We start from the raw sequence: 15,510 nt of genomic DNA, 5'->3' as shown, positions 1-15,510 counted from the left end.
CATCCCATCTTTCCCATCTTGTTACGTGCATCTTACAGAGACCTGCGTCTCCTTTGCTCAGTGGGAGAGTCTGCTGTGTCGCTCTGGTCGCTGGCTATTCTTCCTTCTCCTGATCCGTTGGAGATCCCGAGTCCTTCTGAAGGGTCCTGGTGGGGAAGCAGAGTTCTTACCTGAGCTGGGAAGGTGGCGGGAGGCTGGGAGGAGGTGAAAGAAGGGCTCTCTGAGTCCACCCACGTCTACTTCCAGTTCCCTCCTCCTCCAAATGACAGCCCTGTACCGCGAAGAGGCAGTTGCTCAGGGCCTCTTGAGAGTGCCCCTCTGTGGGGTTTACCTGCTGTAAATGGGGTCTTACTTCTGGGATGGCTCCAAGGTATGGATCTCCGGGCCAGCAGGAAAGTGAGACCATGGGGTTTAACCACATCCCTGCCCTGGCACGTGTTGGTTATCTGGCTGATGAGGCCTTCCTGAAGCTATTGCAGCCCTTTTTGATTATGGCTTTTGTGCTCTGATAGAATTTCCGGGCTGAGAGACCATACTGACTACTCTGCCTTGTCGACGAGGTTGTTTAGCGGTGGGTGGCCCTGGAGGTTGACTTGTCTGTCACACAGCTAGTTAGTGGCGGACCCTGGACCAACAGCCTTGCCTCCTGCCCCTGCGCTCCATCCTTCCCAGCTTCCCTCGTGGTCAGGGTCAGTGATTGCAGCTGCGCTTCCTCTCCCAGCAGCTACGGTGGCTGTGCTAGCAACCCACTCGGATTATTATAGTAATGACATTTAAATGAAAGCTTAATTTAATAGTTGGGTACATTAAAAGCAGAATAGAGCAGTAAAAAATGCAAAAGAAAAAAACAAGAAAGCAAGGGGCTTTTTTTCTTAAGGGATCTTATTCTTTGCCCAGAGCGGGCCGTTTGCTGCTCTTGACAGACCTGTTCCTTGGGGTCCCCGTGGGAGAGCCGGTGGGTCAGGCGTGGGAGGTTGGCCGCACAGACAGCAGAGGAGCAGTCACTGGGTGGTGAGGCTTCCTCTAAATCACGTTGCTAATGAAGCTTGCGGAGTTTTCCCACTTGGACCATTAGCGAGGCCTTCATATGTTCTCAGTAGGAAGAAGCGTCTTGAGCTCATTTGTTGTGTGTGTGTGATTTTTTTTTTTTTTTTTGCACAATTTAAGGCCCATCTCATTTTAAAATGCACAGGTCTGTGTTGTTCTCCTTCTGTTCCCTGTGGTCTCCATTTGGGATCCTGACAGAGCCTGCCAGGCAGAGGGAAGATCGTTTGGAAGGTTTTTCTCTTGATCTCTCTCTTGCTCCTCTCCTGATCCTAGGCATCAACTCAGGACGTTGGATGGTGGTTCCGATTCTTAATCAGCTTTTTGTTCAGCTCTTTAGAAGGAGGCCAGCGTTGCCAGCTATCATGCTTGGTGTGCTGGTTGATGTTGTGATACTTTTTGGCTACCAAGACTCAGATGATCACGGCCAGGGGTCCAACAAAGGATACTGATGTGGGTTGCAATGTGCTGTGGACACTCCAGAGGGAATGGGTCATTGCAAACCCCTTGACAGCATTTGACCCGCCCACAGAGGTATAGGAACTCCTGCCCAGTTGAAGAACCAAGTAGATAATTAGGGGCCTTGAAATTTTTCCTCTTTCTCGCAAGTCTTATGAGGATGATGAAAATTACTTTTGTCACGCCTTTAAACACTGAGACTATTTTGTAGAAAATATTTCATAATCCTCTAATACAGTATTTATAATATGCTGCTAGGAGAGGTAGCGAGTTAGACAGTTTTGCAGAATTCACGGTAACACTATGAATAATGGATTGGTTTTAAAGGTATAATTTTTCCCCCAGGTGATGTTCGAAATGATATCTACGTAACATTAGTTCAAGGAGATTTTGATAAAGGAAGCAAAACGACAGCGAAGAATGTTGAGGTTACGGTGTCTGTTTATGATGAAGATGGAAAACGATTGGAGGTATTTCTTGTTGCAAAGTTTAATGTGTAGTGTTTAAGTTTGACTTTTCAAATATTCACCTTAGTTCTGCTACAGAATGTGAAAGACATAGGTGGGGCTGCATCATCCCGTTTCTAGAGATGAGCATTTGCTCTTGCTTCCCTTCCTCTACCTTGCCTTCGAGGGCTTGGTGTCCATCCACTGGGCCCTGGCAGCAGACCTGTGTCAGGCGGTCCCTGGGGTCCTGACCACCTTCTTTGCCTATCACTGTCATGGCATCCCGCTGGCCATGGCGTCTTTTTGGCGTAAACTCAAGGCTCAAGGGTTACCAATCACACTATAAGTTCAGACCCCATTGTTACCACCATCTGAGAGATGAGGAAACTGAGGCCCAGAGAAACCAATAGACTTGCTCAGGGTCAGAGAGCTAGTGAGAAGTGAACTGGGGCTTGAATCCAGGCATCTGACCTTGTGCTCTTCTGGGTGGTGGTGGTTACGGAGACCTACTCCTCCACGGTCACAACAGTCTGCAGGACTCGGTGTCCTGGGAAGTGCTCAGAGGCTGTGGTGTCCTCTGATGACCGGAGGCTAAGCCGGAGCAGGTGTATTTGCCAGCTACCTCTCGGGACTGTGACTGGAGGCCTGGGCTCTCCTGGGCCCACGTGGCTGAGAGCAGTGCCCTAGGTATGCACCTGAGGCTCCACTGTGCCAGGAGGTGGGTGGCATCCTTTCTTTCAGGGTGGCCCATGTCCACTGTCACTGCCAGGCAGTGCTGCCTTGCCACTTGTGCTTTACCAGTATTGCTCCCACTGGAGTCAAGTGGTCAGTGTTTACAGCTGGAGGAACAGAAGGGAGTGTTGCCATCTCCTAAAGTTTGGTCTGTACCCCATTATTCTGGACCTACTGAGTGAATCATGCAACTTCCTGCAGACCCTAATGCTGGAGCTATTAAGGGTGACAGTATGAAGGATGGAGGACAGTGGCATCCCCATATCACATAGCCATCAAGATCTGAAATGTCTGAGTGCAGGGTTTGATGCTGGCTACTGGCTTCAGATGGGTCTGTCCTTCCAGTTTGGGGAGTGTATTCCATTTGTGATGCGGTCTGTTGGCATTTCTGGAGCGCTCTCCCTCCTTCTTGTAGCGCATCTCCTGGGGGCGGGAGGTGGGGAGATGTATGCAGTGTCGAGCTCTGTGAGGTCTGATGTGAACTCTTTATGCCTTCCTTTAAAGCATGTGATCTTCCCGGGTGCTGGTGATGAAGCGATCTCGGAGTACAAGTCCGTGATTTACTACCAAGTAAAACAGCCGCGCTGGTTTGAGACTGTTAAGGTATCATTTACATGGTCATTTTATCCCATGGGGTTGATCATGAAATGCTCATGTGTATCCCAAGGAAGTCCCCACCTCCCACCCAACCCAGGGGCTGCTCGCTGACGGGCACCCTGCGTTGGCGGAGCAGCTCTTTCAACAAAGTCATTCAAGGTTGCTAGGGAACCACGCTGGCATTTCTTGGAATACATTTACTCTCATCTCCTTTTGGACATAAAAATAGGACTTTCATGGAGACAAATGACAGAGTACTTTAAAGATAGCTATTGTCTTTCTCTTCTCGGGTCTGTTTCATGTGTGGCTTACTGTCTTTACACCAAGTGGAAAAAAATAGAGATGACAACGTATGGAGGCTATCGCTGGGGAGATGGATCCTGTTCCCATGGCACTGATGCTCTGCGATTCGTAATGCAGCGTGCCAGCATCCCCATGGCAGCCCCGTGTGGTAAACTCCAGCCCACTCGCCAAGGGCTTGAATATTTGAAAACCAAGCCAGGGGTTGGCTCTGGATACAGATGTTAGATATGAGAATGAGGGGCAATCTTCGCTTAAAGGCAGCATGTATTGGGTCTTTTTTCTTTTACCTAAGTCACAACAAGAAAGCTTTCTTCCTGCAGCTGAGGGCAGGTCCCCGAAGCTGCAGAGGGAATATAGACACCTCCAAAAAGGGCTAAAAGTGAAAACGGCAACTTTTAAAAATAGAGCCTTAACAGTGAGGATCAGAATGTTTAAAAAAACCTCAGCTGTCTCGCAGAGTCGGCTTGGCATCCTTTACAGTATTATCTTGTTTAAATTTTCAAAAGGCATTTGCCTCTGGGAAAATCATATAGGGGATTAGGTATCAATATTTTCACCATTGCAGTGTAGAGATGTGTGCAGACTGTATGGGATCTCTCCAGCTGAATAAAACCTTGAATGCAAGAAGATGTTGGCACAGGTGCTTACCCTTCCTTTTTCCATTCCGAAGGTGGCCATTCCCATTGAGGACGTTAACCGCAGTCACCTTCGGTTTACCTTCCGCCATAGATCGTCGCAGGACTGTGAGTAATTAAACACTTCATTATCCCATGTTGTTTTCAAGGGAAGACAAGGGGAAAGCTCAATAGGCCCCGTTGTGCTGGATTGTTCTAGAACTTGGTTATAATAACACAATGAGGTCTTGACATTTGAGCTTGTTGCCCACACTGGTCTGTTCCCGGGAAATGTCATTGACTCTTTTCATTGAGCCGATCACAGGGAATCTTAATTTTCTTCTCGAATTTTTCCGATGAGGTGCTGCCACTTCCCATTCTTTTGGTTTTCTCTCTCCATTTTGACTTGGAATACTATTCTGTCCATCACTGAGATACATCAGAGTTCAAATTTGGCTCTTAATACTCTTTGCATTGGAATTGAAAACGTTGAGACCCTTTGTCTTTGCTGTGGTCCCTCATGTCTGGAGTAGGCAGAGCTGTTCTCGTAGGAGACGTTTGTTCACCTTTGACCGTGATGCCAAGACTTTGGGAGGAAAGGAATGGTGTTTGAATCACTCACCTTGAGAAAGAATTTGCTATCAGTGACTGAAGTTTGTCTCACCATGTTTGTTGGTTAATTGTTTACTAAAGATGTAGCCTGTGTTAGACTCTTAAGTAAGATATCAGAAAAGGAAGATGTGCCCCCTGCCCTTTGTGGTCTGTATCCAGTTGGCAGCGGGCTAAGATTTGGGAGCAAAAGTGACAATGAGAATTGGCTATGGTTGTGTGTGCTGCGCCATCGAGGGAAAGGGTGGTCTTTGTGGCTGTGTTTGCCACCAATGACCCTATGGGGCCAGGGCCACATGGATGGGGCTCCTTTATCCTGGCTCTTTGTGGCCTCACAGATGCTTCAGCTTGGGCCTCAGCATCCCCATTGTCACATGAGGATAAGAATGCCCTGGGGATGTCTCAAAGACTAAGGGAGATGGAGGCTGCCGACCCCTTGGCACAATGCCTGACATAGAGTAGGGGCTCCGTAGAAGCCACTGATACTGTGATAACGTGTCTGTCCTTTTTACTGTTTCTGAGGGCCTGCTAGACCCAGGCCCTTGCTGAAGGGTGGGGCCTGCCAGGGAAGGGGGTGCAGTGGAGAAGCCTGGGAGAGTGAACACATGAGCAAAGGTTTGATGCTGGGGGTATGTAGACCTGTGTGGGGCCAGTGAGAAGCCTAGACCCACTGTTATTCAGAGGTGTGGGGAGGCATGGTGGCACATGAGATCTGCAGGGTGTGTAGAGAGCGTGGATACCAGCCTGAAGATGTACATGTGGTGGGGTGAGGCTGGGAGGTCGTTGGACCAAGGGCTCTAGAAGAGCATGGCATCCATCGTGGTGGGGTGGCTGTGTTGAGGTTAGAGGGAGTGAGTAGAAGTGAGCTGGGGCATCGTTCCACCCCTCATCCTGTCCCAGTGTTTAAGCAGGCTCTAGAGGTCCAGCAAAAAAGAGGTCGAGGTTCAAGTTGAATGGTGGGAGAAGCAGGGTCCTGAAGGCTGGGCAGCTTGGAAAGTAGTGCCCACCATTGCGAACTTGCCTTAGGGCCAGGTCCAGGCCACTAGGCAGCGGGCCAGGATCTGCTGTTGGTGCATGGCACTCTTTGATAGTCAAAGCTTCTGGATAAGAACGACTATTAATAAATGTTAACTAGCATTCACTATGTCTTACTGTGCTCCCGGCACGAGTATTTTACTGTATTATTTGGATTCGTCTTCACAACAATCCCCTGTGATACCAATATCGTCATCATCACTGCCCCTATTATAGATAAGGGAACTCAGGCTCAGAGACCTCAGGGCACAAAGTCACCTAATTAGTGGAAGAGGTCTGGTCCAAACCCCAGTCCATGTGCCTGAGCACCACACTCATGCCTTTGGGGAGTGGCAAGGCCACTCCATCACCTGTTCTTTGTTTAGCCCCTGCTGTATACACAACTCATGGAGAGGGATCCCCCACAGAATTTAGGTTTGAGTTGAGGTGTGAGGTCAGCTTGCAAGAACCAAGTAGAGAACAGCAGCCTGGGAGTATCGTGGAATTAGGCAGACATATGGGGTGAGCAGAGTGGGGTGCATGAATGAGGGACGCTCTGGGGGCGGGTGTGTCCTCAGCCAACGCGTAGAGGGAGTGGTGGGCCCTGTGCCCTGCAGGAGTGAAATAGCAGCGGGGGCAGTAGACCAGAGCACGGCCCAGTGGCCTGCAGGCAAGAAGGTGGGGAGCCCGGGGTGCGCAAAGACGGAGTTCTCAAATCCACAGAGGACTTGTCTCAAAGGCACGCTCCCCCTGTATAACATGCTCATTCTCTCGAATTAATAAATTACACTAGGGCAGAGGGATATCTTCTGTAGCATTTTAATTTTCAAAATCCTTGTTTTTCTTGTCAGTTTTAAGTACTCATTATAGACAAGATGCTATCACCCATCATACGCGACACATTTGCATAATTAATGAAGTCTCCCTGGCCATGGCTTGTGGGGTTTTGGAAACGTGTTGAGCATCAGAAGTGTGATTCTGATGAAATTCCCAGGTGTCTGCCGCTGGAATGATGGTGGCCATGCAGCCTCTCCTGTGGCCCCTCTGCAGATACTTTGGGTCAGAAACAGGTAGAAAGAACTGAAGCCACATTGGGCACTCCTGCCCCCACCCCAGCTAAACGTGAGCTGCTTTCCCCTTAAAGTGGAGGTGAGCAAAGAGAACAAGTGGTGGGATTTCTCACGCTGGGATCTGTCCTTAGGGCTGGAAAGTTTGGTGCTGACATGACTAACACACTCCAGCAACTTGTTAGCAATTCCAGAGGCATCAGCTCATGCTTTACATGGATGCGAGCAGACGTGCAGCTCCCGGGTCCAGCCCGCCAGGAGCTGAGTTCCCCTTGTTTGTAGGGGGCCTCATTGGGTGGGGCACGCTGCCTCCTCTGGCCCCTGACGTTTTGTAAATTTGTTGGGTATCTTGTAATGACTGCTAATGAACTTGTAACAAATGCAGTCCATTCTCTTGTGTGAAGACGTGGAATGCTAATTAAAGGTGCACATTTTTATCTTGTGCCGATTAATAGTGGCAACGGGGAAGCCGTCCGCTGACAGGTGTGGTCACCTTCCAACCCATGGCTTCTTTCACCAAGACAGGTTTTTATTTTTTTCATGTCAGCCCAAACTTAGAAGGATCTGTTCTTTCTCACCAGAACATTAAGATATTTTGCATTTTCTAGTGCCCTTTTACAAAGCTATTTTTTCAAGTCCTAGGGTACATACTTTTTACTTTTCTCCTTTCCTTTAGTTTTGGTTGATGGATCATTCATTCATCCATCTAATTAGCCAGCGGTTAGTGAGGACCCTCCATGTGCCAGACACTGCTGGACACCAGGAGGTCAAAGGTTAGTGAGACCTGTTATCTCAGGCAGTGGCATCTTAGGGTAAATGTTTTGAGTCCCTGACTCAAGGTGTGTGGCTGTGTGCTGCTTCCCTCTTTGACCTGTGTCCTTTCATCTCTAAAAAGAGAATGTGGGATATATAATTTTAAAGATATTTTCTGGCTATGAAACCCAATGTTTCCATGCTATACTCAGATCGCATCTTGAGAAATTCTTGGGGAATCCATTTCCTCGGTCCAGGCTCCTTATCCGTCCCCACCTGATCTGGCCCCTGCCTACCTTGGAGTCCTCACCAGCCACACTGGCTTCTGTCCCCAAACGAGCCACGCCCGGTCCCACTCTAGGGCCTCTGCCTTTGATCCTCTCTTTCCCTGGAGGGTTTGCATCTTGGCTCTTAGGTCATCCATCTATTCAGAGAGACTTTTTCCAGCCATCTAACTGGATCATCCCTGCTCCCGCCCTCACTCTTTAGCAAATCAGCATTTTTGTTTTCTTTATTATCTGAAAGAACTTGTTTGTTGTTGGCATCTCCCCAACTAGAGCAAATATTTATGAATAGTAATATACGCCAGGCACTGTTTCATGCACTGGGAAAGTAGCAGTGAGAAAATACACAGTCTGTTGTATTCCAAAGTCCAGTGGATGAAACTAAGAATAAACAACAACAAATTCTCACACACACACGTACACACCCACACACCCTGCGCCCCTGGTAATCTGGTAGTCATAAGGGCTGTTGTCTTAGTCCCCTCAGGCAGCCATAATGAAATACCATAGGCTGGGTGGCTTAAATCACAGAAATTTCTTTCTCACAGGTCTGGAGGCTGGCATTGTGAGATCAGGGTGCCAGTAGAGGCGGGTTCTGGTGAGGGCTCTCTTCTTGGTTGCAGATGCCACCTTCTCACTTGAACTCACATGGAGGGGGAGACCTTTGGAGTCTCCTCCTCTTCTTAGAAGGGCACCAGTTCTGTGGGGTCAGAGCTCCACCCTTAGGACCTCCTTTGACCTTAAGTACCTCCTTACGGGCTTTATTTCCAAGGCAGTCACATGGAGGTAGGGCTTCAATATAAGGATTTTGGGGGACACAGTTCAGCCATAGCATCTATGATGAAAGGTAAGTTAGGTGAGGGGAAAGAGGATGACCAGGTTACTGATTCACTGTTTTAGATAGGCTGGTCACTTCAGAGCAGGTGGTACTTCAGCAGAAACTTGAATCAAGGAGGGAATGAGTCTCATGCAAATATCTGGGCGGAGAACTTTCTTCCCAAAGAGAAGGAAATTTCACATTCAGGTCTTTAGTCCACCTGTAATTTACATTAGTGGATGGTATGAGGTAGGAATCTATCTATTTCGTTTTTCCATAATGATAGCCAATTTTTTTAGTGAACGTTATGCCTCTTCATTGCGACAGCTTTATGTTTCCAGATCCTGTCCCTTCGCATTGTTCTGTGTGTCCCTGTGTTAAACCACACTGTCTTCTTTATTCTCACTTTAGAGTGAATTACTCGTGGTTTCTAGTATTGCCGGCTTTCTGCCCTGTCCTTCTTTAAAATCGTCTGCTGCTCTTGGCCTTTTACTCTAGAATGAGTTTTCAAGTTCCAGGAGGAAACTCTTTCATGAGATTTTGATTGGAATTGCTTTGAATTTACAGATTAATTTGAGCACAACTATTCCTTTATTATAGGAGTCTTCCTACTGGTGAACATTGTCCATTTCTCCATTTCTTTATGTTGATGTTAACATCTCTCAATAAAATTTCGTAATTTTTTCATAAAGGGAACTTCATAGTGTTTTATGATATTAGTTTGTCATGACAGCACTTGATGATTATTGATTTCTATTGCAGCTAAGGATAAATCTGAGAAGATATTTGCACTAGCTTTTGTAAAGCTGATGAGATATGATGGGACCACTCTCAGAGATGGAGAGCACGATCTTATCGTCTATAAGGTAGAGTGTTTTATTGGTGCAATATCACTGATATTGACTGTTTCAGTCCTTTCTGGGCCTCCTAACCTGAGCTGACATTTCCCATCTTTGTGAGAAAGCTGCTATCTAGTGACACTTAATTATGCAAAAGAACCTTTCAGATGACCAGCCCTTTTGCTGGTCCTCATGAGTGAAAATGATATACAATAACACATTAAGTGCTATATAAAAAAATACTCTGTTAACATTAATCTACAGGAATAGGGGAATCATTAAAATAAACAGTTTAGCAAATTATAAAGAACAAATATCGTGATTCTTAAAGGATTAAGGATAAGAAAGGATCGAAAAGAATTGCATGTGGCTGATTGTGAATTGTGTTCAACATACTGCATCTTTAAACTACAGGCTGAGGCGAAGAAGCTGGAAGATGCTGCGACCTACTTGAGCCTGCCCTCCACGAAGGCAGAGTTAGAAGAGAAAGGCCACTCGGCGACGGGCAAGAGCATGCAGAGTCTCGGTAGCTGCACCATCAGCAAAGACTCCTTCCAGATCTCCACTCTCGTGTGCTCCACCAAGCTTACCCAGAATGGTGAGTTTGGAGTGGACACCTGTTCACCCCAGGACTTGTTCTCCCTGAGACTGCATCCTTTTTGCTGCCCCTGTTGGGTAGAGGAGGCATCTCTAGGTGCATGAAGACTGCCTCTGGGGCACTCAGGGTGTCCCTCTGCAATGGCCTGTGTGGATGTCAATGGACTAGGAAAGTGGGGGTGGCATCCTTCATACTTCAGAATTCACACTCCAGTTTTGATCTAAGGATTGACCGTAAAGAGAAAGCAATGGGTTTACTCTGAAGAAGGCTTTTTGGTTAAAGGAAAGTAGCATGGTTTAAGGGAAAGTCCACAGCATTTGGAATCAGATCAAAGATCTGGGGTTGAGCCCTAGACCTGGGCTAACCTGGGAATGACCTTGAACTAGCACCTCTGATCCTGTCTGGACCTCCTTTTCCTTGTCCGTGCACGTGGTTCTAATGCCTGCCTCAGTGGGCTTTGTGAGGGTTACAGAACTGTGGGATGCAAGGCCCCCACTCTCTTTGTATCTTCATCTTTCCTAGCTACTCATTGAGATAATTACGAGTTTTTTTTGTTTTTTTGAGGAAGATTTGCCCTGAGCTAACATCTGCCGCCAATCCTCCTCTTTTTGCTGAGGAAGACTGGCCCTAAGGTAACATCCGTGCCCATCTTCCTCCACTTTCTATGTGGGACGCCTACCACAGCATGGCTTGCCAAGTCATGCCATGTCCGCACCCAGGATCTGAACCAGCAAACCCCTGGCCGCCAAAGGAGAACATGTGCACTTAACCGCTGAGCCACCAGGCTGGCCCTGATTTTTTTTTAAAAGTTGATTTTGATCATATTTCTAGTCCCCCTGGTGGTGACATAAGGCACCCCTTGCTGATGCATGCACAGCAAACTGCAGCCTAATGCGGCATCGGATGGTGCCCAGTGTTCCTGTGCTGGGTCCGCCAGGCTGCTCTGAGCTCTGTCACCACTGCTTGTGGCCTCCCCAGTGACACGGTGTCTGGCTGGGGTGCTTCTTACTCAGAGTGCACAGGCTGGATGCGGCCGGGTCTCCTCTGCACAAATCCTGCCTTTAAAATTGCATCTCCCACAAGTGCCAGGATCGCAGCTGTGCAGAGTGACTTGATGCACTCTTGAAACTCAGCTTGGAAATCCAATTTTTTCCTCTTAGCCACCTGATACGGGTTTTGATTATTAATATCTGTTGCTAGCATGAATTGCATCCCTGGGGCTTGTCCGTAAATCTTGGCAGTAGTCTCGCAGTTGCCTGAGGAGCAGTCATGTTTGGACTTTAACGGGATAAACACAGGACAGGAGTAATCCCATCGTGTGGCAGCCACTGCCTTGTAGTGGAAGGTGCACTGGGGGTTTGGGTGTGCAGGCCTTTTTCAGCCTTGCCACGCCTGCTGTCCTGGGCAGTGCACGCTGTGCCTCCTCCCTACTTGTGTCTTGAGTAAACGGTGCAAGGGAAGGTGTCAGTCAAACCCTTGAAGTATCATCACAGTTTGTCCGAAGCGTTATGAGTTCTCCTAGCTTGTGGGGCAATGATCTCCATGAGCAAATGAAAGCTGTTAGCTGGGGCTTTGGTTCTGTGCGAGCGGAGGAGGGGTAGAGAATGCCCCGGGGAGCTCACAGATTTAGTGCCCAGGGGGCGTGTGGTCAGCAAGATGGGTGCTGGTTTGGGACTGGGTTATGGAAAGGGTGCCCCCTTAGGTCAGATATGGCCCTGGTCGTCCATTAGCCTGACGGCTACACTGTCCAAGTCTCATTAAACTCAGGGCAGGGGCAGCCTTTCTGGTGAGTCACCACCCCACCTGTGTGGCACTGTGCCTTTTCAGTGTGAGAACTGCCGTGTATTGCCATTTTCACTGTGTAGGAAGCCACTGTCTTATGCACGGGTCATATTCCAAAAGCATGTTTAGAAGTTATTTGAAACTTGAACATATTTTCCCCGTCAAAACAATGTTCTGAATAGCAGTTAGGTTGTGAGGCTCACCCACAGATTCCTTGTTAACCCACGCATCCCTGGAGAAGAGGACTGTGAACTAGGAAATCCCCCAGGTATTACGTTAGAGAAATCTCCCAGGGGATGATGTCGATCCCTCCTTGGACCTCCAAGCTCCTTGAATCTCACCGGCCGCAGGGTAGTTCCCTCCCTGGAACTGAGGGAGTGAGCAAGCGCCCTGATGCACCCTGGCCTTGGCAGCAGCTGTTAACCGTTGCCGGGCAACAAGGAAATTCCAATGTGATGCTGTTCATCAAGAGTAGAGCGGGGGACATCTTTTGGCTTTCATTTCATACCAGCCACCAATTCCTCTTCTCGGAATGATGGCATGTCGGGTCTGTGCAAGATGGAGCTGCCTCAGTGGGCATCTGAGCATCGAGTCCTGGATTCTCATTTGAGGAAGTCAATTTTCTAAAACCATGATTTGTTACTGTAAAGTTCCATTGCTTAGGCTGAATTATTCATTGAGATTTGTATTAAACATCTCTGTTCTCAGCATTATGTTGGATGCTGTGGGGGAAATAAGAAGTGTAAGATGTGATTGCTCTCCTCAATTAGCTTACTGTATAATTAGAGAGAAGTCATGAAATGCAGTGTTATTGTGGGCCAACTTCGGTGGCTCCCAGAGAATGAGGACGTGGAGAGGAAGAGTTTGGTTTGACCTGGGTGGCTGGGGGTGCTGGGCAAGCTCTGTTTTCTTAAAACGTGCTGCCCCTTCCACTTCAAATTTGCCCAGTTGTAGCTTTTCCCAAATTTACAACACAGAGGTAAAGCTCAGCCTCCCTCACATGCAGAGTGCCATGAACTTTGCATGAGAGGGATCCAGATTATTAACTAGTCTCCATTATAAAAATACTAGTAAGTAGTGAAATCTGCCTTAACCCTGGAACTGAGAGCATGTCTGGGCAGCATGTAGCCTTTATCATTACTTCACTTTTGATTAGAAATTAAAAACATGTTGGACCAGCCCTGGTGGCCTAGTGGTTAGATTTGGCGTGCTCTGCTTTGGCGGGCCGGGTTTGGTTCCTGAGTTCGGACCAATACCACTTGTCTGTCAGTGGCCATGCTGTGGTGCCTCCCATAGAAAATAGAGGAAGATTGGCAGCAGGTGTTAGCTCAGGACAAATCTTCCTCAGCAAAAGAAAAGAAAAGAAAAGAAAAGAAGTTAATACATGTTAACTTCCATGATGAATGGCTAAAATGTTCAATTCCTGATCATCCCTGTGATAGACTGCTGCCATTAGTCTTTATGCTGGGCATCGTGCGAAGTGCCTTCTCCAGGTCATACCATTTAGTTCTTGCACCAAGCCTGTGAGTTAGGCAACATCGTACCCATTGTTCAGATAGGAAAACTGAGGTGAATTTACTCGCCCAAGGTGGCATGGCCCACTGGTATTTGATCCTCCGCTGGACATATTCCATAGTACTTTAGACTGCTCTCCCCTTTTCATCCTCTCATTTTAGCCCTTTCCTTTGTCAGCTGTCCTTGGGGGTGAGGTGACATAGATGAGAACGTGTGTTGTGGTGCTCATCACGCATATGCCTTTGATGTGGTTTGGTCCTTAAATTACAGTTGATGTCTTGTGTTCCCTGAAATTCTAACGATTGCCAAAATTATATTTTTCTTTTCAGTATTAACTAGAGTTTTTCTTATGGAGCCAATTTCTGCAGCAGGAGTTCATTCTCGAAGAGCATGAACAGTAAATTAGATGTACTTTGCTAATTGTGTTTTTTCTCACGATGGGATATTAATATGACTTCAAGTGAAAGTCGACAAGGCGTGTGGTCTTTTTTAGGGAGGTTTGGGATGCTGTCTCCATGCCTTAAGGAACATCTTGCTGCCTTAAACAGCGTCGTTTCTGGACATCGTCTTCCACATTTAGTCTGGGAAAACCAATACAATCAGTCTGTGATTTTTCTGTTACAAAACAAGCAAACAAAAATTCACCCCTAAGGAACCAATGGCCATGGAGGGCCAGGCGGGGGTAGTCGCAGGCTCAGCACCGCAGGGGACCCAGGAGCCAGGCGTCCGGTCTTCTTCCTGTGCTGTCACCTTGCAGTTTCAGTACTCGAATCAGTGTTAGTTATTTTATCTTTAAAAAAAAAGTCTTGCTCTCAAACAGGAAAGACCCCTTCGTAGCAGATGCCAGGCCAGCACTTTGTGGGTGAGCTGCCTCCTTCCAGACCTGCTGCTGCTTGGAATCTGCCTTCTTGTGGGTTGGAGAGGCCAGTCCTTCTTTCTTAGGCTCCCAAATATATTTTTAAAGCTTCTAAATGGAAATCATTTCATAGTAAATGTTGGTGGAAATAATGAATTCAGCCACACTAGGTGCCAGGTATGTCGCTAGAAAGTAAGGAAATATTTAGCTGGTGAATGTTTCCAAATAGGGTTGATTTTTCTCTTTAAAACATTATGTGGACAAGAACCTCATGTGGTACGTGAATAAGGGAGACGGAGCTCTTGCTCGGAGGAGCTGATGGTGGTTTTCCGTTTGCAGTGGACCTGCTGGGGCTCTTGAAGTGGCGTTCCAACACCAACTTGCTGCAGCAGAACCTGAGGCAGCTGATGAAAGTGGACGGTGGCGAAGTGGTGAAGGTAACACAGAGCCCAGGGTTGGGCTGTTTTCTGTCCATATATTAATGGATGTAGGCACTGCCTCCAAAGGTAGTATGGGATTGTGGTTATGATCCCTTTAACAACTACTTTCTTTTGGGTATAGACATACACCTCTGAGTGGACAGAATCCCTCTTGGACTCTGGTCTTGGAGGGTGGTCTGGCCTCACTGTGAAGGAAATGGGCTTTGGAATCAACCCAGTCTTGGGTTCTGGTTCCTCTTCCAAATGGGTCCTCGCTGCACGACTGACAAAGTTGAGTAAGCTCTGTAAGCCTCACTGTCCCCTGTTGGAAAATGGAGACAACAATCGTGCCGTCTTCAGAGGGTGGTGGAGGTTAAATGAGATATGAAAGCCTGTGTCTGGCAGGTGGGAGGTGCTCAAGGAGTGTTGGGTCTGATTGTTATTATCATTGTCATTGCCATTCCTGTCACCATTACTATCCGCCCTGGCTTACCACTCCCCTAGAACTTCTGTAATTGATGGGGGGAGATAAGGGGTGTGTCACGAAGATCAGAGCTGAGATTGTTGTCTTGGCTGTTTTCCTCCCTTATGATCTTGGACTCATTTCTCAGTCTCACACATCGCAGGCTCTGGAGAAATGTTAGGTGCCCTCTCGAATCTTTATCTTTATTTATGTGATAGGACAGACTAAGGTGATCTGAGATGCCTTTGAGTGTTCAAATTCTTTAATTCTTTATTGGGTAATGGTTGGTGGTTCTGATG

At 47.5% G+C, this 15,510-nt stretch overlaps 1 protein-coding gene across 3 annotated transcripts in view; it reads left to right on the top strand.

Moving 5' to 3' along the window:
• Positions 1–15,510, top strand: part of DOCK1 (dedicator of cytokinesis 1) — a 505,440-nt gene that overhangs the window by 97,355 nt on the left and 392,575 nt on the right. For all 3 annotated transcript variants that reach the window (XM_070481013.1, XM_044748741.2, XM_070481015.1), the window contains exons 14-19: positions 1,849–1,973; positions 3,186–3,284; positions 4,252–4,324; positions 9,502–9,605; positions 9,993–10,176; positions 14,669–14,766. In XM_070481013.1, coding sequence (XP_070337114.1) covers positions 1,849–1,973; positions 3,186–3,284; positions 4,252–4,324; positions 9,502–9,605; positions 9,993–10,176; positions 14,669–14,766 — 683 coding nt within the window. The remainder of the gene's footprint in view (positions 1–1,848; positions 1,974–3,185; positions 3,285–4,251; positions 4,325–9,501; positions 9,606–9,992; positions 10,177–14,668; positions 14,767–15,510) is intronic.

The sequence above is a fragment of the Equus asinus genome, chromosome 2, assembly GCF_041296235.1.
Source record: "Equus asinus isolate D_3611 breed Donkey chromosome 2, EquAss-T2T_v2, whole genome shotgun sequence".
Taxonomy (NCBI): domain Eukaryota; kingdom Metazoa; phylum Chordata; class Mammalia; order Perissodactyla; family Equidae; genus Equus; species Equus asinus.
This window is presented reverse-complemented; position numbering and strand designations above follow the sequence as displayed.